Genomic DNA, 24,775 nt, shown 5'->3' on the forward strand with positions numbered 1-24,775 from the left:
CCCACCTGGGCGTCATTTCTTCATCCCGGGCCTATGCAAATGCTTTGCGGCTGTCACACCCTAAGGGGACTGTCACGTTCAGGTCACCGCGCCCCAAATTCCCAACCAGCCTCTGCAGGAGGAAAAATAAAAGAGAAAAAAAAGAGAGAGAGAGAGAGAGACGCCTTCTTCCACCTCTTCCCGCAGCAGGATTTGAATAACCAGGTGCGAGCATCACCCCCCCTCGTTAATGCGTTTGATAATTGACCAAGCGCTCATTCCTGCGGGCAGGCGGCGTGCCCAGGCGTAGCGGCTGGCGAGGAGGGACCCCGCTCGGCTGCTCCTCTGCACCCCGAGAACTTGTGGCCATGCCTGCTCACTACCTCCTCTTCCTCCTCCTGGGATTGCTCCTGGTGCCGGAGCCTGCCTGCTGCCAGGAAGGTGAGCGACTCCCCAGGGAAACCGAGGCAAGGGGGGCGGGAGGAAGGTGCGCCGAGACCCGGCAGGCAGGATCTGCACGGCGCTAGGCTTGAGGAGCAAGGGGGACAACTGCGGAAAAGCCTCTTGGGAAGAGAACAAAAACCATCCCAGCTCCTGCCTAAGCTCCGGTCCCAGCTCCACATCAGCGGGAGATGGGGACGGGTGGCTGTCCGGGGGCTGGAAGCTCCTGCTGGAGCCAGGGCACGGAGACTTTCTGCCTGTTTTGCTGAAGACTGAAACCGCTCTCTGAGAGTGTCTTACCTGCTTGTGCAGAGACAAAGGAGCTCTGATTCTCCTGTAGCAGGACTGGCAGGACGCTGAGATGAGCAACCTGCTTGCTTTAAGCTTTTTTCTTTTTTAACCTTTCTTCTCTCTCATCCTTCTGTGAGCGTCGTGCTGGGTTATTCCTTGAGCTCACAGCTTTTCCTGTTAATCTGTAACTTTGATCATTGCTGAGGTGAGAGAGCAAATATTTTTTCCCCCTGCAGATTGCCCTCCCATCTCCTTCCTGATCACTTAATAGAGAAACTTCCTATGGCTCGGGCATTATTTTTAGGAAATTCGTGGAAGGACCTGTCTAATGTTAGAAATAATGAGGAGTCATTAAAACTTGTCTGATGCTGCCAAAGTCCTGGAAAATTCCCTCCCCTTTTCTCTTTCTGATGCCCCAGCCCTGACCTCTCTTCCTGTATTTGTTTACCGACCCGATGAGGATTTGGTAGTCTGGGGTCTCTACCATCAGCAAGATTGGAAGTTTTGCTGTTGCCTGGGAAAGAAAAAAAGAAGGGGGGGGGGGGACACACACGACAGAGGAGGAGGAGAAGTCTTTAATGAGAATTCAGAGCCTGGCACAGCTTCCCCAGAGATGAGAAAAGACGAGGCCAGACTAGGGATGCTTTCCAAGCATTCAGGGAAGACCTATCTGTGTCTTCAAACCAGGCATTGAGTATGGGAGGTAAAAACTCATTGCTGTTGTGGGGCAAAACAGAACAGATGAGGTAGAAGCCAAGGGCCAGGCTGTCCCTGGTGAAGGATTTTTCCAGGAACACAGTCCCATTTCCTCAGGTGAGACTCATCTTTTTTGGCCATCCGTTCTGGCAGGGCAGCAAGGCATGCTCTACTGGGGCTCCAGCCAGGTGGTGACCCCCACGGCTCTCCTCTGCATACTCCCACCATGAGAAGATGCTCTCAAGGGCTTGTCTTCACTTGGTTCCCATTCTTCCTTTCATATGCCCACGGGGTTATGCCCAGTGTGGAGCCATTTGTTATTCTCCCTCCCATCCTCATCTCCCCTTGCAGCCAGGTTTTACATGGTCTTTCAACACCTACTCTGCTTGATTTTAGTCTGATTATTTTTCCTTTTGTCTTTCGATGCTCTGAAAACTGACAAAAACTTCTCAGCGAAGTTTCTCTTCTGAAAACCTACAGTATCTTCTGAGCATGGCTGCTTGGAGGAGGTTTCCTATCACTTATCTTCTCACCTCCTTTGCTCGAAGATCACAAGATAAAAGTGTGGCGATTTCAGTCGTTGCTGACTTTGTTCCCCGGTTGTCCTTGAACTTCCTTAACCCCAGCACAAACCTTCACTGAAGCTTGGACCTGACTATCCCCTCCTAGGCTTAGGCTGGAAACCCTATCCTCAGCAGGAAAAATAAACCACAACTAATAAATAAATGTGGCTGAGATAACAGCCAAGGGCAGAGTGAGGAAGCAAAGTGGCCAAAGCTCAGCTTGGAGGCAATAAGTGTGTTCAGGGCTGGACCCGTGGGGGTGGTGGGCATCAGGGGCAAGAGAGGACAACGCTCTGCTCTTCCTCACTGCCGGCATACCTCCAGTACACATTCCCCCAGGCGTCTGCTGATAGGATTCCATCTGAAACACACTGACACAAGAGGGAATTTCCACCTGAATTCCTCCCGCTTGAGTTTTGGCCACAGGACCTTGCTGTAAACACAGCAAGTGTCTCTGCGGGCAGGCAGGAGGCTGAAGGCTGCTCAGAGCCATTCTCCCAGCTGCTCACCCAGGAGCGCCACTGCCTTCCAGACTGGCACAGGCAGTCAGTCAGCTGGGTGGGTTGGCTTCACTTCCAAGAGGAACAAGGAGGTTTGTTTTGGTTTATTTTAAAATAAAAGCCTCTTGCAGTAAGGCTTCAAGGAGCTCACCAAAGGAGGTGGTGGAGTCGCCGTCCCTGGGGCACTTCAAGGCAAGGTTGGACGTGGCACTTGGTGCCATGGTCTAGCCTTGAGCTCTGTGGTAAAGGGTTGGACTTGATGATCTGTGAGGTCTCTTCCAACCCTGATGATACTGTGTGATACTGTGATACTGTGACAGTTCTCTACCCTGAAAGCAGGCTAAGGAGGTAAGTGCTGTCAGCAGTGGAGCCAGTGTGCCTGTAGATGAGGAGTCTGCATACGCAGAGCACAAACCCCACCTCCATTGCTACTAGTGAATATTATTTGCTGTTGGTAGCATAGATTTGTCTCCTGTGAGACAGATGATGTGTGTAAAGTTCCAAAGTCAGTCCAAAGTACCGTCCTGGGTAGCCTGGACTCATAGGGCAGGAGCTGAGTCTGAGTGGTCCACAGTTGGTGCTGAGGCTGGTGGAGAGCATCCTCCACCTGCCCCATCTGCCCACACACAGGGGCCTCATCTTTGTGCAAGGGTTGGTGTTGCCATTAGCAGAAAGAGAAAAAGCTGTGCTTGAATAAACAGTAATTAAATCCCAAATGGATATGTCTGCGGATAAGGTCTCCTTTTGTGCTTGTGTGACAGCACTTACGGATGAGTTTGACTACATCTGAGGTTCTGTTGCCCAAAAGCTGGTGAGAGTCAAGGAGCAGCTGCCATAGAAAGGGCTGAAACAAGGTTTCCTCTTCTCATCGCCCTGCCCTTGAGTTCCTTTTGACTCCAGGATACATCCCACAGCCTTCCCACCTGTGCCACTGCTTAGGTCTGGCTAGAATAAAATAAACGTTTGAGTTTGTCCCACCCTGGAGGGGTTGGGGATGCTGTAGCCAGCTCCGAGCCACCCGCCTCTGCTCCCCTCACTGCCTGGCCCCCTGCCAGCCCTGCCTGGCCTTTGCGCTGAAGGCTGTTCCTCTGAAAGCTTTAGCCTTCAGTTTCCCGTCATAAATCAGTTTGCTGCTCTGGAAACTTGTTGAATGGTGCATTTTACTGAAATCCACGCCAGCAACTGTTTGCTGTGAGAGTGACAACCGAATTTTATGCTCTCCTTGTCACGGGATCCTTGTTTTACTGAGCTGTGGTTGGAAAATAACCTGAGAACAATGCCTGCGGCATCTGGGGATGGAAAACAAAACAGCTTGTTGAAACACCTCTGCCTTCTCTTCCCTGCCATTTTGGGCAATCATTCTCCCTCCCTGAACCCCAGCCCTTTGCCCCCCATCCCAGAGTCACCTGCACGTATGTCTGTACACACAGGGCCCCAAAGCTGAAAGGCACCATGCTCCATATGGGAATGCCAGCAAAACTGCTGTTATTTGCACTTCACTTCATGGCTATCACACAGGTGGGCCTGCCTAGATGAACAGCAACACACTACGCCTGGTTTTGCAGGACCAAGCCCTTGGCTGGGTGTTGGTGAGGCTGGATGGGAGAAGCTTGTCTGATAAAGCCCTAGGATGTATTTCTGACCTCTGTCCTCTTTTCCTCTTGCAGCCCGGGGCCCTCTCCAGCCGTGGTCACAGGGTGTCATTGCAGTGGTTGTGTTTCTAACCCTGGTGGCCATTGTTTTTCTGGTCAACAGGTTCTGGTGTAAGAAAAAAGTGTAAGTGTGGGAGCCCTGGGGGTTGCTTGGGGTTGTGCTTAGCTGCCTCTGCACAGGTCACTTCCATCCACCTCTGTCCCTGTGCCAGGCCTGGGAACGCTGTGATCACTGTGCCACGAGTTGGCTGGGGAGAGCAAAGACTCCCTGTCCTGATCTCCCTGTCCTCTTCTCCCTGTCCCAGTCTCTGCTCCCTGTTACTTATTGCCAGGTGTGAGCGTGCACCATCCAGATGCTGCCATGAGAAAGCTCTGCACTGGAGATGGGAGAGCTGGAGCATTGCTGCTGGTTTATGTGGGCACATGCCTCAGGGGGCTGGCCTCAGCCTGGTATCCTATGGATTTGGGGGTGCAGTTCCCACCCAAATAGCTTCAGTTGCAAAGCAGACCAAGTCAGGTCATCAGGAGGCATTGGAAAGAGCAGGGAGAAGAGAGAAGTAGCTGAGCTGTGGCAGTACTCTCCATCTGAAGCTCATGGCACAGACAAAAAAGGTTGCCTTGTTCATCAGAAAAAGGCTCTGTGTGACAAGTTGCCTCTTGCCTACTGCCACCAAGCAAAGCCATAGCCTCAGCTGACCCAGGCTAACTGACTAAGCCTCAGTAACTTGATCTTGAATCTGAGCCCAAAGCCAGCTGGGGATGAAGATCTAAAGTGCACAGGCATGGGCATTTTGGGTTTTGCACCCAAAGGTGCTGAAGTCTCTTTGTGCATCCCTGAGGCTTCTCCAGACTGAGGAGGTGGGGACTTGCAGTGTCCCCTCATGCTCAGCAGATTGGCTTCTAATTCCTAGCTGCTGTCTTTGTCTCCCAAAGAGAAACCTTTGTTCTCAAACTGTAGAAGCCCAAACCTAAGCAGTGGGAAGCAGCAATGGCGTTTCCCACCTCTACCTGTGCCTGGCTGCCTCTTCCTAGCCCAGAGGCAGAGGATGCTGAGAAGGGCTTGAGAAGGAACAGAGGCTTTTTTAAATTAATCTGTCCTCTCTTCAGAAGAGTGGGCAGGGAGGCTGAGCAGCCTGGCACGCTGCCAGCCTTGTGCTGCTGCTGTGACAGCAGCTATCAGCTGAAGATACTGGCTGCTCCTTGGAAAAGCCTCTGAAATTGCCCTTGGGTGAGCAGCAGAGGAGGCAAGGATGTGCATACAGGGTGGACTTGTACTCACCCTCCACAGCTAAACCCTCATAGCATCATTTGATCTTCAGGTTTGCTCCAGAGATGAGCTTTTAAACTCCAGCTGAGGTTGAAGACCTGGTCCCTGCTCTATGGTTGCTTCTGTGAGCAATTCAGACTTACATCTGAGAAGCAGCAGCTCAGCTTTGCAGGTGTGGATGTGCAGGTGCACACCACTTGTGAGCCAGGGCTGCAGCACCAACAGAGCCTCAGTGTTTTTCTCAGTGTCTCTTGGGACCCATAAGGGACTATTTTGCAACAGACTACACAGAAGAATACTGGGAAAACCAGTTAGTGGGAGAAAACACTCCCATGTGTTGACACTTGAGTCTTACTGGCTGCCAGCCTAGCACTGGGAGTACCAGCTGCAGAGACTTGGCATTCAAGCATAGACTCTCCATGAAGGCATCTTTCCGTGTCCATGGTTTGGGTTGGGAAGGGGCTGGGATGGGTGCCCAAGGCCAGGATCACACATCCAGGTCTCTTATTGTCTCTCTCATGTTGGAGCAGTCCCTTCTTCCTTACCATCACCATTGCAAGCTGCTCTCCAACACAGCCCCTCTGTTGATGCGTTTCAGTTCCTCTCTTTTTCTCCTCCAGACAAAATGCTGAGACAGTGGTGAGCGCTGAGGACAAGCCAGAGGCTGTCGTGTCCAATGGCCGCGAAGGGACATACTTAAGTGGTGCAGCTGACTTCAGGTGAAGAACTTGTTCAGACTTCCTCCCTGCGCTGCCCAGGCTCTATTCCATCCCTACAGGGACAGCTCAAACACACAAAGCTCCCCCACTGGGGTTTCACATGTCTTGTGCTCCTGACTTTGGGGCTTTTATCCTCTCTAGGGACTAAGAAAAAGATGTTGAGGGAGCATCCCCTTCTCCTTGGCATCTCCCCACTACTGCAGCTGAGTCCCACAGTCCATCCACCAGCTTGCAACCTGCTACACCACATTTGTCTTATACTGCACTGCATTATTTAAACAGAGAAAACCACCAAAAGTGGCTATGGGTTCCCCATGCAGCTGCTGGATGTCAAAACAGCCCTAACTAGAAATTGTAGCAATTCCAACCCCAGACTTGGCTCTCCTTCTGGCAGGGGAACCCTTCCCTCCCCTCCATCTCGCATTTTGCTCAATGCGTGGCTAGCACAAATGAGCTCAGAACCCTGGTGGTGAATCTGAGGAGGTTGGTCTTGCTGGAAGTGAGCTCACTGCTGTGCTTGTCTCTTCTTTTGCAGGTCCAAAGAGAACCAGCATGCCTACGAGAACACCCTGGAGCCTGAGGAGAAGGTGATCACCACAGCCATGTAGCAGAAGCCCTGTCTGGCTGCCCTCCTCTCTGCTCTCCCCTCCCGCTGTCGCAATGGGCATTCTCACGCAGCCCCTCTGCACCAGGTCCCCTGTGTGCAGCGGCTCCTCAGTCTCCCCACGGAACCACTGTCTCTTAATCTTTTCCCTTCCTGCCTGTGGAATGTGCTCTTTTGCCTCAGGAGCTGGAATCTATGTGGGTACTGGCCCGCAGGAGAGGTCCAGAGGTGTCACCTCTCCTATCCAGTGGTCACCCCATGTTGTTGGTGAGATTGATGTCCCTGTTTCCAGTGGAGTGCTGACTTGCTCCATAAATGGAAGAGTCCCCATTGGGGGCCTGGGACTTCCCTGCACTTCCACCCACCTTCCAAGGAGCTGCTGATGGAACCTTCACTCTCTTCTCCCCATTTCACCCTCCTTTTTATGACCTACACCATGCATTTTAATGTCAGAACAAACCTCCTCCCCTGTATATATCTTCCTTGTGAGCAATAAAGAGAATTGTTGCCCATATGCCAGCAAAGAGAATTGTTCTGCTAATCACTCAAAGGACTCTCTGGCATCTGTAAGTCCTCCCAGCCTTCAGGCAGTTTGGGAAGGCAAGTTCACCAGGAAGGTGGTATAAGAGTGAGAAGAGTGTGTAGACTGAGGTATGAACCTGTTGGAGCAGGTTGAGAGGAAGGCCACAGGAGTGATCAGATGACTGGAATGCCTCTCCTGTGAGGAAAGGCTGAGAGAACTTGGACTACTCAGCCTGGAGAAGAGGAGGCTCTAGGGAGATGTTATATAGTGGCCTTTCAATACTTAAAGAATGCTTACAAGAGAGATGGGGATGACCTTTTTTATCAAGGTCTTTTCCTACAAGACCAGGGGTGATGGTTTAAATCTGTAAGAGGGTAGATTTAGGCTAGGTATAAGGAAGACATTTTTAACAGTGAGAGTGGCGAAACACTGGAACCTCATGCCCAGGGAGGTGGTAGAAGCCCCATTACAGAATCACAGAATGTTAGGGGTTATAAGGGACCTTGAAGGTTCATCTGGGCCAACCCTGATGCCAGAGGTTTATCACCTAGAATAGGTGACACAGGAACACACCCAGGCAGGTTTTGAATGTCTCAAGAGGAGAAGACTCCACAACATGTCTGGGCAGCCTGTTCCAGGGCTCTATCACCTTGACAGTGAAGAAGTTTCTCCTTATGTTCACATGGCACCTCCTACACTGCAGCTTGCACCCATTGCCCCTTTTCCTATCACTGGACATCACTGAGAAAAGCCTGGCTCCAGAAACTTTTGAGGCTGGGTGAGATGGGGCTCTGAGCAACCTGACTTAATTGAAGATGTGTCTGCTCCCTGCCATAGGGTTGGGCTAGGTAACCTTTGAAGGACCCTTCCAACTCAAAATTTGTGGAGTCTCCCTCTGAAGATATTCAAGAACTGTGTGGGTGTGTTCCTGTGTGATCTGCTCTAGGTGATCCTACTCTGGCAGGGAGGCTGGACCAGAGGAGCTTTCGAGGTCCCTTCCAGACCCTGACATTCAAAATCATCTATTATTGTATGATCTCCTCAGTGATCTCTCCTGACTAGGATCCATCTCATCCAAGAGCACTTTTGTGTGTGTCTTTGTGTCAACAGGGGAGAGAAAATGTGGAGCTATTTTCTTTTTACTCAGCATTTGGACCACGGCAGAGCCACAGAGGGCTGTATGTGGAGGCAAGCATCGTTCCCCTCCATCTGCCAGGAGGGGAAACTGAGACAAGCACCAACCCAATACTTCCCAGAGCAGCTCAACAAGTGAAAGGCAGTGCTTCACTGGCCACAGCCAGCATGAGACCATTCCCAGGGCTGGAGGCTGTGAATGCCAATCGCTTACCAGAGTTGCCAGGATGTGGCTGGGGGCTGCTCTGGACAGTGCTAGGTCTCCTCAGGGCAGTTGGCCATGGTGCAACCTGCTCTTGCCAGGTTGTTCATTAACCACTCCATTTTCTGCTGTGGTGTAGATAGCACTGGGGACACCATGGGAGCAGCCATAGGTGCTGCCAAACTACAGCATTTAGAGATCAAAAAGAGACACCTGTAAGACCTTGGCCTTCCCTGGCACAGGAGTTGCTTAAGTGGTGTGCTGAGTGCTCCCTTTGACCAGTGAGGAAAGACTGAAGGGGCTCTGCAATCAGGAACAGCCCAGGGGCTGCAGGTGGAGCAGGGCTGTGAGGGATGGGATGAGTGGTTTATTAGAAGGGTCATTTTTGGTGGCCACTGGGTTTGGAGTGACCAACGGGATTTGGGGGCTGTGTAAATGCAAGGTGAAGGTGGTGTCAGGATGACAGGTCAGGAGGATATCAGCTGCCTGAGCCATCTCTTGCTTTCTGCTGAGCACCAAAGCAAGGGGAAATGTTAGCCCTTCTGTGAAGGGTTTGGATTTGGGGGGAGCCCTGGTCTCTGCTCAGGAGGTGGCTTGGAGGCCCATTTGCAGGCAGCCATGCCAGAAATAGGCTAGGGAGTGTTGGGCCTGAAGGTATCTCTTTGCCTCTCACTAGCAGAGTTCATGCTCTGTTTTTCTCTACCTTAGCCAGGCTTTCCTGCTGTAAGGGCTGTCCACTTCTTCACTGTGCTCATCAACAACTTCAAAAGCTGTCATCCTTTCCTGAAGAAGGTACTGCCCAGGCTTCTTCTCCAGGCAGGGGCTTGCAAAACACTTTGTTTTCCTAAACTGCCCCAAACTGATGGATATTCTCTGATGCAAAGCTGTAACAGTCCTGCTGGGGAGCTCAGCTGAAAACAGGCTACTTTCCACTGCCACCACTGGCAACCCTCCTGGGTCAAGTTGAAGGCTAGAGATGAAGGCTGGAGCTGGGCCTTGGTGCTTCTGTGAGTTGCTGTCATGCTTCTTTCAGGTGAAACTCAGTGGTGCTAGTGGGTGGTGAGCCAAACATTCAGGTTTGGAAGTAAAACAGGAGCCTTCCAGTAACAGACCTACCCTGAAAGGCATATCCCCTACAGCTTCATGGAGGCAAGGGTTTTGAAAATGCCCTCATGACTCATTGAGAGGCCACAGCTGCAGCTGAGACATTGCAGGGGGTAGAAGAGAGCAGGCAGTAGGGTTCAAGGGGGAAGTCAAGCCCTTGGGTGCAGAGGCTTCCATCTCCAGCACTGTGGCAAAGCTGTTTCCATCTATCACCTTCCCTTAGGCAGCTGGAGACTGACCCAGCCCCGGACTGGATCCTGGCCCTCTCCACTCGTGCCCCTGATGGGTGCTGTTCCTCTGCCTCTTCTCTCACAGGTGCCAGACTCAGTCTGGATTGGAAAAAACAAGCTCCCCGGAGCTGAGCAGTAATGCTTCGCTCAGCAGGGTTTAAGGAGGATTAGTCATTGCCTGCTCCTGCCGCGTCAGCACTCGGGCTGGGGGCTGGAGGTGTGGTGAGAGGAGGGGGGGACCCATTAATGTTTACTCCTCTGTTGCAAAAGGAGTTAGAAATTACATCCTTATAATGAGTAACAGCGGGAGTTTATTCCCTGCCCTGTGCACACCCTGAATGTCTGACAAACACCCGAGGAGCGCCTGGCTTTGGAGTGCTGGGGGCTCAGTGGGTCCCTTCGCCGCGGATTCCTTCTGCAGTGGGAGGCCCAAGCAAGCAGAGGGATGGGGCATTACTGCTGTGTGTTTTTAGCTAACCTAGGAACCCTGATGCTTGGTCTTACCCCAACGAGTTCCCCGTCAGAGTTCACTATCCTGAGGAAAACATCTTTTGCAAGAGCCACAGTGTCAGGTCACCTCCGCAGAGCTGGTGATGCCATCGTGCCTCGGTTTCCCTTGTGCCTCAAGCACGACTCCAGGCTGGCTGTGCATAGCAGCCTGCCTGCCTGTGAGCCACGCAGCCAGCTCATGGCTGCTTCTGGGTGTGATCCTAAAAAAAGAACAAAAGGCAGCCAGCAGAACTGAAATGTATTGTTGGAAAATCTTAATTAGATTTTAAGCCCCAAAGGGAGAAAAGTGAGGTATTATCTGACACAGCTAATGAGTGTTAAGGGTCCATTGTTATATTTCTTGTTTACCTTTCTGTGCTGGCTGATACGGCCTGGATCCTCGCCTGTGCTGCCATAATTAGGATATCTCATCTCGTGCTGATAGGGTCGGGGATGCTCTTTAAAGCACAGTGCTGTCTCATCCCTCCCTAGCAGGATGAGTGGGATCAGCAAGACAACTTCTGGCATCCCAGTGCTCACAGTCACCATGCTGACCTTGTAAACTGGGGGATACCCTCCAGAGCCAGGGCTGTACCCAATAGCCCCCAGGTGATGTGTATCTCCAACAGCCTGGGTGGCCTTTCTGAAAGTCCCAGAGCCAACTTGACTGAGAGCCAGATCCTCCCCAACACCTCTCTCCACAAAGCTTTGGGGGTGATCGTGTCCCCCACAAATCACTCCATGCCCACCAGTAAAGGCAAAGGACACTCATGGGTACTCTATCCTACCCCTCATTCATTAATGTCAGTATCTCTGAAACATGAGCTTCAGGGAGATGTTCAGGACTGGGACCTATTGTGGACTGGATGGTCTCCTTTTGGACAGAAGATGGAGTGGTATTTTCACATGACCACATTGGTACAAGATATATCAGAGCTTTTCTTTGTGGGTTAGGAGGGTACAACTCATTTCCTGGGTCCCCAAGTACGAGGGCGTCTTGTTAACCATGTTTACCCTGAGGCATCCCCAATCTTGAGGTTAGTGAAGCTCTTTATCCAAGTTTATGATCAAACTTGATGAGATCCTGAGCAAACTGATCTAGTTAAAGATGTCCCTTCTCAGTGCAGGGGGGTTGGAGAAGATGAGCTTTGAGGGTCCCTTCCAACCTCATGCATCCCATGATTCTATCGTGTTTCTGCTGTAACTGTGACCACAACTCTGGAGCATTTTGGGCAGCTGGACATTCATTCCTTGGATGTCTGTGCACAGACCAACAGGCATAGCTGCATTAAACCACTGGCAAAGGCTGGTTAGCACTGCCTGGCCCTCAGGATATAGGAATTATTCCAAGGTGGCTTAATTAAAAACTTACTGCGTGCAAGTAAACAGCTTCTGGAAGGACCACCAGCTCTAGCCTTGTCCCTGAACAACATAGCCTTGGGTTTATGCCCTGGCATCAGGTGCTTCTACACCAAAACTATGCAATTTGGACCTCCAGAAGCTCAAAAGAGCCTATCCCACCCCTGCAGTCCTTTAGGCCAGGGAAGGAGTCCATCACCCAGGTGGGATCAGGGAGAATGATGTGTAGAGGTGGCTGCAAAGTTTTTGGTCTCGATTCAAGGCACTGAAAGGCAGAAGTAAAATACCATCCATTGTTGGTTTATACACCCGTAGTAGCCAAACAAACATCCCTGGAGCCTGTCCTTATCGCTTTATTACACCTGCTAGAGTGAATAGATTAAAGAGGATGGGGAATGGGGGGGAGGAGGGAGTGGGGGTGAGGGGGGGTGGGGGTGGGGAGAAAGCAGAAGAATCCAGCAGAAAAACTGGGTTTTGGGATTGTTAATTATTCTCTGGGGTCTCTAATCTTTAACTGGCAAACAGCATCACTAACTGTCTTAAAGCCCCTCCTGGAACATCCTGATAATAAGCCATCTGCATGAAGGCACCCCGTTATCTGCCCTCCTCCAGCCGCCTGTGACACGGCTGGAGTGGGAGATAATGGATGTGCGGTGTGTAATGACGACACGTCATTCACGATTATCGGCCTGATACCCAACCCTTTAGCTCCATTGTTTGTGCTGCAAAAAAAAAGGAGAGAAAAAAAAAAAAGAAAGAAAAAAGGAGGAGGGAAAGAATTAAAAAGGGGAAATTTTGCTACTGTGAGCTGTCCTCGGGTCCCTGAAGTGCCTTCCTGCCAAAGGGGCTGGCTCTTGTAGCATCTCCCAGAGGGTTTAGAGGTACCCTGGAAGGACTCGCCCGTGGATTGGTGGCTGCTGTAGTCATGGTGATGGAGGGAGAGAGCCAAGACAGTGCAGAAATGTCACTGCCTGGGAGGGAGACATTTGGGGCAAATGCTCGGGTGATTAGATCTGTGTCACTGGGTGCTGCCTGGCTCTTCACGCTGCTTTTTGCTGCTCTTGAAGCTGTTTAGTGGTGGCTTGGCAAAGGAGGTTATCTTAAACATGCTGTTGTCCGGAAAGTGCCAGCATTTGAAGGCAGGGGGGTGGAGGGGTGTTGTTTGGGTTGCCTGGTTTGACCTGGATAAGCTGAGAAGTGGCAGAATTTTCTGCTGGTTGCCACTGCGTTATGGCTCTACGATGTATTGGTGCTGCAAGGTCTTCCCCCAAAAAGCTTTGGTCTTTTGGACTGCAAACGTGGGCTAAATGTGATTCTTAATGGGGAGAGACTTTATAAAGTGTGTGGCTCAAGTTACTTCAATTATTGTCAGAACTGCCTGGAATGATGACCCTCATTTTTGCATTAAAATGGCAGCAGTTTTTCCTTGCTTTCCTCAGTGTATTTCCCAGAGTGGTTTTTTTTTTTCAGGGAAGGTCTCCACTGGAAATGGTTGGGGTTTGGCCATTCGTAACAGGCAGGAGGATTCTTGGAAACCAAACAAGTAGCCTTGGTCATGGCAGTGGATGGGGTGATAGCCTCAAAACAGAGGGCTAGGACAACAAGCAGGACACCATATGGAGAGAGGGATAGGCATCAGATCTAACTTCTGCTCTGGCCTTCTTCCATGCCCAAAGCAGAAGATGGTGTAGGGCCATCTTTAAGTGCCACCTAGTTTCCTTTGCAATCCACCACCAAGGACAATGGGCTGGTTCTTTGTGGCCAAATGCTCTTCAGGCTTATTTCTTGGATCACAAGCCAGAGAGTGGATGATCTGAACTGCAGGGTGATCCTGGATGTGTGGATGAAATGTCTGACAAATGAGGTTGGTAATGAAAAGCTGTATCAAACTGCTGCCCTCCAACAGCTCACTGTGCTGGAGTGGAGGAAGAGGAGAGCTGTGGTCTGACCTTTGAGACCAGCTAGAGCCCAGCAGCAGTGTGAGGGTGCTGGCAGCAGCACCTATGCAACCTGCACCCAGTTTCTTTGTGGGAGTGAGAAGTGCAGGGTCAGGAGAAGTGTAACTCCAGACACCAGCAGCTTTGCAAACTAAATGCAAGTTACACCTTGATGGAGAGCCACAGCATCTCTGTCTCTGAGACGGCTAAAAAGAGGCCAAAACAGCCAGCCAAAACAGAGGTCTGGATCTGGCCTTGGAAGAATGTTGCCTCTCAAAGTAAGGATGCAGCAGGTGGGAGATGGGGAAGAGGGCACTGTGGTGGTTTATTCAGATGTGGAGATGCTCAGATTGGTTGTCCTCATCTAGCCATCAGCAAAGATGAGCTGCCCAGACAGATCTGACACAGCTTGAGTATGTTAGTGCCTGCAGTGGTGCTGCTGATGCTATAGGATGGGTCAAGGCTGGACAAGCAGCCTTGTCTCTCACCATGGCATGGTGAGTATGCAGCCCTCCATGCCTCAGTTCCCCCCAATACCTGCTGAGTGCTCAGACGCTTGCAGTGCCAGGCTTCGTCTGTGCTGTGGGTGACACCACTCCTGTGCTGGGCACTGTGCTGGAGCAGCGCCAGCTCCGCTGCCCCGCACAGCTGTGGCTGTTTTGTGATGGCAGGGGCGATGACGGCAATGGGCAATGGGGGGGTGACAATGGCGGAGCCCATCAGCTGCCTCACTGGGGCTTGTCGTGCTCCCTGTCAAGCCCAAGGGATTTCGCCAGGGACCAGGGAGGACTTCAGGTTTTTCTGTGTCTCTCACTGCCACCTAGTGATCCATTTCCCACCCCGGACCTGCAGCTCACCCAGATGGTCCCCCTTAGTCTGTGGTTGGGCGAGGGTCTGCAGTGGGTGCCTGCACACCCAAAATAAGACTGGCCCCAGGGCCAGCGCCCACCCGCAGCCCTTGGGCACCTCACTCCTGTACTGAGTGATCAGTTCTCAGAATCGGCAGAAAAGAACTTGAGACGGACTCATGATCCCTCTTTGGACTTCTTTTTTCCAAGCTGATCTTGCCTCTCACCATGGTACCCCACAGGGTCAGTGAATCTGCTTCAGATGCAGGTGGATTCCATTGCTCGACCTGAGGATTATCTGTGGTATGAGTGTGGGAGGCTTGGACGGGTCAGGGTAGAGCTCAAATCTGAGCAGAGTCAGGGCCAGAGCCACTTTCATCTCATTCATGGCAAACTGCTGCACGATGCAGTTCCTGAGAAAAGAATGACAAATGCTTCTACTGCAGCCTTCATCCCTGATGGAGCCTTAGCTGGGTTCAACCCATGTGAGAGGTGGGGGACCTCCAGCTGCTGTGACAATGACACCAGGAGCCTCCCTGTGTTACATCAAAATGCACCCAGCTTTGAGCAGAGTATTGCTAGCTTTTGTTATTAAGCAACAAAAAAATATATGAGGTTGAAAGAACTGGGGCTTGCTTCACTAGGAAGTGCTGCATGGATCCAGCTAAAACCCCAGACAGCTCTGAAAGGTTGGGTTTGGCTCTGTGGGGGGTATTTCTTCTTGCAAGCTACTGAGACCTTACTGTCATGCATCTGTTTATTGATACAGAAGGGAAACTAGAGAAACCTTGGCCTCAGCTGGTTGTGAACTGATCTGGGTATTCACCTCTAAATCAGGGAGACTGTGCTCCCAGTGTAGGCAACAGAAACATAAACATCTCAACAACTCTGTAAGAAAGATGTGTGAAACCTTTCAGTGACCACAAAACCGGGGTCTAGGAAACACTTCAGAACTGAGAGTGGTGGAGATCCTGCTATGGTAAGCCTGCTTGAGCTGAACAGGCTAGCTTGGCTCATTGGCACTGAGGAAGGGTTAGTTTCAGGAGCTTGTTCCTGGGCTAGGTTTTCCATGCAGGACAGCCTATGGGGAAGAAGGGGGGATGAAGGATCTGCCACCTGGACCCAGCAGAGAAAGGCAGGAAAGCATGGGAGTGCCTCTGTGATGAGTACTCTGGAGAAAACCTCTGGGCAATAAAGTCCATTTGGTCAGTGCTTGGTCTGACATGAGCACCATCACGAAGGACAGGGAACTACTTGAAAGAGTCCAGAGCAGAGCCACAAAGAGGATTAAGGGAGTGGAACATCTTATGAGGAAAGGCTGAGGGAGCTGGGGCTCTTTAGCGTGGAGAGGAGAAGACTGAGAGGTGACCTCATTCACATGTCTAAACATGCAAAGGGCAAATGTAGGGAAGATGGAGCCAGGCTCTGCTCAGTGATAGGACAAGGGGCAATGGGTGCAAGCTGGAGCATAGAAGGTTCAATGTGAACATAAGGTAAATCTTTTTCACTGTGAGAGAGACAAAGCACTGGAACAGGCTTACCAGAGAGGCTGTGGAATCTCCTTCTCTGGAGACATTCAAAACCTGCCTGGAGGCTTTCCTGTGTGACCTCCTCTGCCCTGGCAGGACGGTTGGACTAGATAATCTTTCGAGGTGCCTTCCAGTCTCTAATGTTTTGTGATTCTCTGATTCCCCAGTTGCCAAGGTAGGGCTAGATTTGGCCTCTACTGTTATTGGCAGAGCTGCAGCTGACAGGCATCTCTTTACAAAGCCACTGGGTGGATGAGAAGAGATCATCAATTGCTATGTGGATCTTCACCTTGAAGATACCCCAATCACCCATTACAGCACCCAGTACACCTGTAGTTGTTTTCTCACTTGTGGCAGCAATGATCCAGTCAGACTCCCTCCAGTCCCAAGATGCCTGATCCTGGCTCTCCAAACAGCCACTGGAGAGAGGCAGATGCACACCTGCATGCAAGTCTCTCAGCTATTTAATTTCCTTGAGGCCTTTAAGAGATCACACTGTCTAGAGGGCTTGAAATTTCTGGTACCATGCTGGGACCTGAGTCTCTCCAGAGCAGCTGAAAGCAGTCCGAGTATCCCTGTGTTATCATACGTGTAGACAGATTATTCAGCAGCCTTTTCCAGCACTTTAGCAGGTTCAAAGCCTTTAGGACGTTTGGTAAAGTCATTAACTTTATGTTTGGCTATGGACTGTTGGAATAAGAAGGATGAAAAAAAAACAAACCCGTGGCAGAGAGACACAGGCTGCCTTGCTCACAGAGAGTGGATGTCTGGGCTCAGAGATCAGCATCTCAATGGAAGGGAATCAACCCTCAGCGTCCTGCCACACATCCTGGTTCCTGTGAATACCAAAAATGTTTGTGCCAACCTGGCTGCCTGTAAAACAAAAGTGAAACAGTGGTGATGTCTACTTCCCTCATAGGCTTGCTGAGATGTATAGGAACAAGAAATGAAAACACAGATAACCACTCACACTTGGGCTGCTGGCTGAGCTGCTTCTTACTCTCTAACCTCACCCTCCATTTTGGACTAATCCACTTTGCTTCCTAACCCCCTGGCTGAACCTCCATTCTTCCTTGGGACTGGGGTAAGGTTGAGAGGGGTAGGGGGAAGGTGAAGGGGTGGTTGATAGCCCCTCCTGGGCACTCAGGTTTCTGGGAGGGGAGTTGTGTTTCTGTATTACCTTTTACCTGATATATTTCTGTATATAAGTGTATATACTGTAAGTATCTGCTTGTATATTCTGCTAAGCTGTAAATAATAAGCTTCATTCATATTTCCAGAGCTGGCTGAGTCTAGTCTGGGTGATTTCCAAAGTGTGGGGGGATGGGGAACACCCAAACCATCACATTCTGTCACTCACAAGGTAGCTCAGGTCAAAAATAGCTCCGGTACAATAGTCTGAGTGGCTGTAAGGAGAGCAAGCAGGTGTCAGCAGCATAAATGGGGAAACAGGAGTACTTGCTCCTGAATCTGAAACCAGCATTTGAAAGTTCAGACACTGACCTCTGAGTCTGGCAGTTGGCATTATAACTGAAGGCATATTTCATGATGCTGTCCAGTGTCATCAAGCTGGCATCTTGAAAGAGCTCCACTGACTTACTCCCTGTGATCTTCTTTTCTCACTTATCCTAGTGTGGGAAACAGAGGTAAGGAAGGACAGACTATGAGGTCATATGATTAGGTCATATTTTATCATCCCTTTTCCCAGTAGATTCTGTGATGTAATCAAACTCTTCTATGCATTTATTTTTCTGGATTTACCATTACTGGGCTGTGAAAGGACATTCTAGCAGTGGTTGATTTTACTGGCAGCCAGATGGAAGAAAGAATAAATGGAATGGCAGGAGGGTGCAGCAGGGCAGGTTTAGGCTGGATGTTAGGAAGAAGTTCATCACAGAAAGAGTGGTTGACACCAGAATGGGCTGCCCAGGGAGGTGGTGGAGTCACCATCCCTGGAGGTGTTTAAGAGGAGGCTGGATGAGGCACTTAGTGCCATGGTTAGTTAATTAGAAGGGTTAGGGGGTGGGTTGGAGTCAATGACCTTAGAGGTCTTTTCCAACCTGGTTAATTCTGTGATTCTGCAATTCTGTGACTTTCCAATCCAGGGAATTATGACTTTGTAGGGGACATTGGACTTGCAATCTGTGGAAAAATAGGTACCAGAACAGTATGAATGAAAAATATGATAAAGAAAATCCAGAGTAACTTGACATTGCAGCTCATCCCCTAAACCAGAGCATAAAATCAATCACGTTTCAAGACCAACAACTCTAACATAAGAGTTTAAAAGTCATCTTCTACAAATAAGACCTTAGCAAACCTGAGAAAGGTGAAACAAAACCTGTGTGAATGAGAAGACACAGCCTCAGGCTGTGCCAGGGGAAATTTAGGCTTGAGGTGAGGAGAAAGTTCTTCACTGAGAGAGTCATTGGACACTGGAATGGGCTGCCCGGGGAGGTGGTGGAGTCGCCGTCCCTGGGGCTGTTCAAGGCAGGATTGGACGTGGCACTTGGTGCCATGGTCTAGCCTTGAGCTCTGTGGTAAAGGGTTGGACTCGATGATCTGTGAGGTCTCTTCCAACCCTGATGAAACTGTGAGAAATGGCCACAGATGATCTGAAAGTTAAGAAGAATGGATGGGAGTTGCTGGAGATGTCCATGTATTTACCACTCACAGGCATCATGTTTAACAGAAAGAAGCAGAGGAGAAGACTTGGAATGTCTTCTGACACCCCTTTCTGTGCCAACTCACCGACCTTACTGGTTTTACTGGGAAATACAGGTGTTGTGGTGGTAGATGCCATAGAAAACAGTGAGACAAGTGATAACAGAGACATTACCAGGAGTAACAGGCACAGGGTCACTGTTGTGCCTGGGAATACAAACTGCTCCATGAACTCTGAGGTGGGCTGGGAGTTTGCAAGGGAGAGCAAAGGAGCAATCTCAGCAGCTGTAAAGGAAGTTTCCTTCCCCCCCCCCCCCCTTTTTTTTTTTCTTTCTTTTTCTTTTTTGCTAAGGAAGTGTCAAGGACATGACCTCTCAAAACGAGCTGCAGACACTTACCAATTTGCCCAAGTATGGTTTTGGTGTATTCAGGATGGTGGACTACTAGAGCAGGCAGGACTGGTCCAAACCACCTGGGAAAAGCGTAGGGGGATTCTTCTCCCTGTGACACAAGCTGATGTTATATTTTATCAACCATTATCTGCAGTGACAGTAAAGAAGAGACTGAATTCAGACAGAAAAAGAAGGTCATGCTGGGGAGAGCAGAGGTTAAACTTCCCCCTATGTAAAGCACATGCAAGGCATTCTCTCCTGAGAAACAGGGAGAGAGTGGGTGGGCATGCCCTAGGAGGACTTCCCATGCTACAGGTGGAGATCTTGAGCATGGCAAAGGGAGTCTGCACAGGTGGCAAAGCTGTGCAAGCCACCACACCCCTGCAGCACAAGGCAGCTCCATGGAGAGTCCCTAGCTGGGGTCCATCTGCAGTCAAGCTGCTTTAGGACAACCTGGGCTCAGAGTGGCTTGGTGCTGCTCTCAGGAGCTATGGCAGGCATAGGCAATGCTAAGATGCCTAGTGAGCATGCCAGGGCACCAAAGCTATTACATCCCTGTTTTCTAAATTCTGCAGTGCAAGCTCAGTATGCAACATAAAAGTGAAAACTTCTGCACTGTAGAAGGATGAAAATACCTGCAATAAACCATCCTGCTTTTGTTGCTGTGTGAGCATAGAGGGAGAGACAATTGTTGGCAGAAGACTCATTTCAGAAAAGAGATATATTATAGTTGCTCACATTTAAACGACCCTGTGGAAGTCCCTTGTGGAATCACCTAACTGCATGTTTGAGCACAGGCAATGTGTCTCTTTTTCCTTTTTTAACCTGGGTGATCCCTAGCTCACACCCAGGCATTTTTTCTGCCCATGCTGCAAAACCCCTAGCACTGCCTGTGCTGCAAAACCCTTAGCACTGCCGCTGCAGAGAGGTCACACACAGAATCACACAGAAGCATCCAGGCTGGAAAAGCCCCTCAGGATCACCAAATCCAACCTATAACCCTACTCCACAAGATTCACTTTAAACTGTAAGGGTCATGGAGCACTGGAACAGGCTCCCCAGAGAGGTCATGGAGTCTCCTTGTTGTAAGACTTTGAAGCCCTGTCTGGATGTGTTCCTGTGTGACCTGAGCTAGGTTGTATGGTCCTGCTCTGGCAGGGGGGTTGGACTCAATGATCTATGGAGGTCCCTTCCAACCTCTAACATCCTGTGATCCTGTGAACCATATCCCTAAGCACCACATCCAAACGACCCTTAAACATGTTCAGGACAGGTGATTTCACCACCTCCCTGGGCAGCTCGTTCCAGTCCCTGACCACTCTCTCAGTGAAAAAGTTTTTCCTAATGTCCAATCTAAACCTCCCCAGCCTCAGCTTGAGGTCCTGTCCTGTAAAAAGCAACACGAGCAGGAGATGTGCACACCCCATCCAATGCCGCCTCACGTCCTGACTGATACCTTCAACATTTGTTGTGACAAACACCCGGACTGAGCTCAGCTCCCTTCTTACTAGGTGGTCGTGGCCACAGAGCCAGTGTCTCGGGGGACCAGAGAACGCCTCCATAGCTTCAGTGACTTTCTTCCTCTCCCGGTAGAACTGTGCCACCTTGAGGAGCACAAAAATAACGCTAAGCACCACAGACAGCTGCAGAACGACAGCAGAAGGTCTGGCTGTGTTGTCCAGCAGAGAAGCGATGCTGACTATGTGTCTAGGGTGCCTGACACTGCCTTCTCCTGCCTGGTTATCTTCTGCTGCTTCTGTGCTTGTGCTTAAAGGGGGGCAGGTGCAAGCAAAAATCCTCTCCCTCCTGCTCTCACTGGAGGTGATCCTGGTGAAGCTCTGCTGGCAGTAATTTATAGGAGCAGGAATGTCACATTAAGCAACATACCAGCTTGGGTGGCAACCTGATTGCCTGTTATTTGGACACAGCATTTGACTTCGACTGGCAGCTTGTGAACAGTGATTGGTAGTCAATAAGCAATCAGTATGTATCTGCTGCTTTCTTTGAAGGCACATACAGCCCAGAATAGAGTGAGAGCACTCACAGTTATCCATGCCCACGTGGATGAAATCACAGAAGGAAGAAGGTGAGAGGTTGTCAGGCTTAGGTTCTGGATGAACTCCATGCTGCTCTCAGACAAATTCAGGTCTGGAAGTGATTCATCTGCCTGTAGATGAGGACCAAATCGGCCATCTCTGCCCAACACATGGTCTGGATGGATGCAGCTGCCTCCAGCTGTAAAAGAAATGCTTTGAGTGACTGCAACACCCACAGCACCACTGGACTATAACCAAGAAAATACACATAAGTCTATTAGCACACAAGGGACCCTGCTCTCCAAAACATCCTACTACAGACAACTGTGTTGTAACCTTAAATTGTTGTAACCTGGGATTTAAATTGCACACTGTGGGAATTACTACAGCAAGAACCTTTTGTTGCTGGCCAGGCTAGACTCAAGAGGAGGAGTTTAGTGCAATTTTAAACTCTGTAATCTGGCCCAAAGGGATGAGGGATGGAGACTGTAATGGAAATACATTTAAGACGCAGTAACCCATGATCTGACTTGCATGTTATAGGAACCACTATACCAAGAATCACCCAAAACAGTGGAGGACACATTTTACAAGCAGCAGAGCAAATTCAGCAGCCACACAACTTGAACAGGTTTTGGTGCCAGATAAGGAGAAGAGTGTAGCAGAGCAGTAAAAAGAGCTGTAGCAAGGTTGAGAGCATGTTTAACTTGACAGGGAGGCATCATGGTGAAGTCATGTTCCCCTCTATAGTCCTGATGAGTCTTCCTTTCCCTGCTTACATGTTATCTTGCTATCCTCCAGAAAAGGCCCCATGTCATCACATTTATGTCTTCAGTGCTTGGTTGAGCCTCAGGTTGAACCTCTCCTAGCAATCCCTGAACAGACCCTGCTGGTGACCTGGGCTCACATTCGGTAGGCACAGAATTTTGGAATGGCTTTGAGGGAATTGTGGGATTGGTGAAGGACTTCAAGTGGAAGTTTGCACATGGGTGACTTCACAGAATTGCAGAATCACAGAATTAACCAGGTTGGAAAAGACCTCTAAGGTCATTGAGTCCAACCCACCCCCTAACCCTTCTAATTAACTAAACCATGGCACCAAGTGCCTCACTCAGCCTCCTCTTAAACATCTCCAGGGATGGTGACTCCACCACCTCCCTGGGCAGCCCATTCTGGTGTCAACCACTCTTTCTGTGAAGAACTTCCTCCTAACATCCAGCCTAAGCCTGCCCTGGAGCAGTTTGATATTGTGTCCTCTCACTCTGTCACTGGGTGTCAGGGAGAAAAGACCAACCCCTGCCTGACCTCAACCTCCATTCAGGCAGTTCCTGGCCTGTTGTGAGGAGGTTGTGCTTAAATTATTTTCCTCTTGGGTGTTGGTACATTATGAACATCAAATGGGTTGTCAGCTGCTGAACCTGATGGGCAACTACACAGGGGATGGCGAATTATGTGATTATTTCTCTTGAACTTAACACATCTCTGAGACAAAAGTCTTCTGGTGTTTAGTTTCCTTTAGTTTCTAGTCTACATTATGACATGGTGAGTTGAAATCCATGTTTTCTGTTAGCAGAACCATTTTACTGAATAAACCCTACTTTCATTTGGTGTTCTGTCTCTTTCACAGCAACAGAGACATGGAGGTCATTGGCTGAAGTTAATCTGCACAGCTCCAATGAAACAAAAAAGTAAACTTTTTAGACAGAGAAAAATATATGAAGAAGCCTCACGAGACTCACTGTTTGGGAATTATGTGATTCCAGATCTGAAAGTTAGTGACATTAGTTAACTTTTTCCTCATCTGGCTTGTGGCCTATTAGTTAGTTAATAATCACAAAGCTGTAAGTACAGGCAGTACCATTTCTGTTTCAGACTCAGAGAGGTTTCAAGCATCTTGGCTGCTATGAATTAATGTGAGGCATTGTTGATATTGCTCATCCATTGTGATATCTTGCTCTGGGTGAACAAGCTGAGGGTCATGGCATGTGAGTGTAGTATGGGAAGGTACTCAGCTGTGACACCTGCATTCACCCTTCACCCTGTGAGAGAAAAATGAACAGAACTCAGAAAAGGTTAGGTGCGGTGCAGGGCACTCCTCAGGAAGAGGTATTGTTAAAGCAACTCCCTTTTCACCTGAAGCCTTTGCACATAACTTCTCTGAGCTCTTAATCTTTCTTGGAAACTCACAGTATAATGCCACACACCCGAGGGCATTTGGGGCTGTTTCACTTTCACACAGTATCACAGTATCACAGTATTATCAGGGTTGGAAAAGACCTCACAGATCATCAAGTCCAACCCTTTACCACAGAGCTCAAGGCTGGACCATGGCACCAAGTGCCACGTCCAATCCTGCCTTGAACAGCCCCAGGGACGGCGACTCCACCACCTCCCTGGGCAGCCCATTCCAGTGTCCAATGACTCTCTCAGTGAAGAACTTTCTCCTCACCTCCAGCCTAAATCTCCCCTGGCACAGCCTGAAATTTATATAATTTGGGTCACTTGGATGTTTGTTGCTTGCTCGGTGGCAGGGCCCGCGGGTGGAGCCTCGCTGCAGGCGGCTGTGGGCTGGCTCCCCGCTGGCTCCCACGGCGGCAGGGCTCCGCGGACGATGCTCCGCAGCCCCGGGGTGCACCGGGCAGGGTGGGGGGGAAGGCACTCGAGCTGTGAAGCAGCAGGTGGCTGTTGCTGGTGGGGAGGATGCTCACCGAGGGCACGGGGAGGGGCAGGCAGCACAGGCTGGCACGGACAAGCCCTGAGCAAAGGAGAGCCTGGCTCTGGTGCCTCACTGCGAGTGGACCAATGCCTCAGCACCCTGCCCAAAGCCAAAGCCCTTGGGACCGAAGTTCTTTGCAGTAGATCTCCCCATCTTTGTCTGCCAGGGTGGTGGACTCCAGGCTCTTGCCACACTTGGCGCAGCGGAAGCAGGACTTGTGCCAGGACTTTCCAGCTCCAATCACCTTCTCAGCTGCATACACTGCCTGGCCTCAGCGGGGGCACCCATCAGCACCTCCCACCTTCTGGGCCATCTTGGATGCGTTGGGGTTGGTGGGTCGGTGGGGCTGGCCCTCCTCGTATTTGATTCCCAGGGACTCGCCCTTGTCGGTGCCCAGGGTCCCTGCTCCCATCCCGTAGCCGCAGCCCTTGGGGCCATACTTCTTGCCATGGCAGGACTTGCAGTAGATCTCCTCCCCGTGCACAGCTACCGTGGTGCTGTCCAAGTTCTTCTTGCAGACCATGCACAGGAAGCAGGACTTGTGGAAGCTGCTGCCCTCACACTGCACCTCCTCGGCGAAGCACACAGCCTTCTGGCACACCCCACACTTCTTCCCTCCTCCCCAGTTTGGCATCCTGCAGCTGGAGCTGGGCCGTGCGGTGCCGTGCGGCTTTCTGTATGTGCAGGTTCTCTGCTGAAATTCAGCACAGCTTTTCTGTCTCTTCATGGGCAGCTAAACTGGTGTGCAGAGCAGGGAGACCCAGCTCAATCCTCTGTGCAGTGCAGGCACTGCAATATTCCCTGTGGGTCCTTGTAAGGGAGATGAGTTATCCTTCCTACCACACAGCTAGAGGATGGCAAGTGCTGCACAAAGACTGAAATTGCTCCTGATGGGGCTCT

At 50.4% G+C, this 24,775-nt stretch overlaps 2 protein-coding genes and 1 pseudogene across 2 annotated transcripts; 1 reads left to right on the top strand and 2 right to left on the bottom strand.

Annotated features, from left to right (window-relative positions):
* The first annotated feature begins 225 nt into the window (after window positions 1–225).
* Window positions 226–7,226, top strand: PDZK1IP1 (PDZK1 interacting protein 1). The gene is made up of 4 exons (XM_064148304.1): window positions 226–420; window positions 4,138–4,246; window positions 6,010–6,108; window positions 6,644–7,226. The coding sequence occupies exons 1-4, from the start codon at window positions 348–350 to the stop codon at window positions 6,714–6,716; spliced, it is 354 nt and encodes a 117-aa protein (XP_064004374.1). The 5' UTR covers window positions 226–347; the 3' UTR covers window positions 6,717–7,226.
* Window positions 7,227–14,782: 7,556 nt separating this feature from the next.
* On the bottom strand, window positions 14,783–22,960 carry LOC135177808 (cytochrome P450 4A10-like; annotated as a pseudogene).
* A 926-nt stretch (window positions 22,961–23,886) lies between these two features.
* On the bottom strand, window positions 23,887–24,535 carry LOC135177880 (cysteine and glycine-rich protein 1-like). The gene is given in 2 exon segments (XM_064148305.1): window positions 23,887–24,011; window positions 24,013–24,535. Coding segments are annotated over 2 exon segments (564 nt in total). The 5' UTR covers window positions 24,510–24,535; the 3' UTR covers window positions 23,887–23,944.
* Between the last annotated feature and the right edge of the window lie 240 nt (window positions 24,536–24,775).

The sequence above is a fragment of the Pogoniulus pusillus genome, chromosome 8, assembly GCF_015220805.1.
Source record: "Pogoniulus pusillus isolate bPogPus1 chromosome 8, bPogPus1.pri, whole genome shotgun sequence".
Classification (NCBI taxonomy): Eukaryota; Metazoa; Chordata; class Aves; order Piciformes; family Lybiidae; genus Pogoniulus; species Pogoniulus pusillus.

Bases quoted from the DNA above. Each gene is read 5' to 3' on its own strand.
- PDZK1IP1 (XM_064148304.1), top strand. From the start codon at position 348: ATGCCTGCTCACTACCTCCTCTTCCTCCTCCTGGGATTGCTCCTGGTG. The intron at 421-4,137 runs GTGAGCGACTCC...TTCCTCTTGCAG, and splicing joins GCCTGCCTGCTGCCAGGAAG to CCCGGGGCCCTCTCCAGCCG. The intron at 6,109-6,643 runs GTGAAGAACTTG...CTTCTTTTGCAG, and splicing joins AGTGGTGCAGCTGACTTCAG to GTCCAAAGAGAACCAGCATG.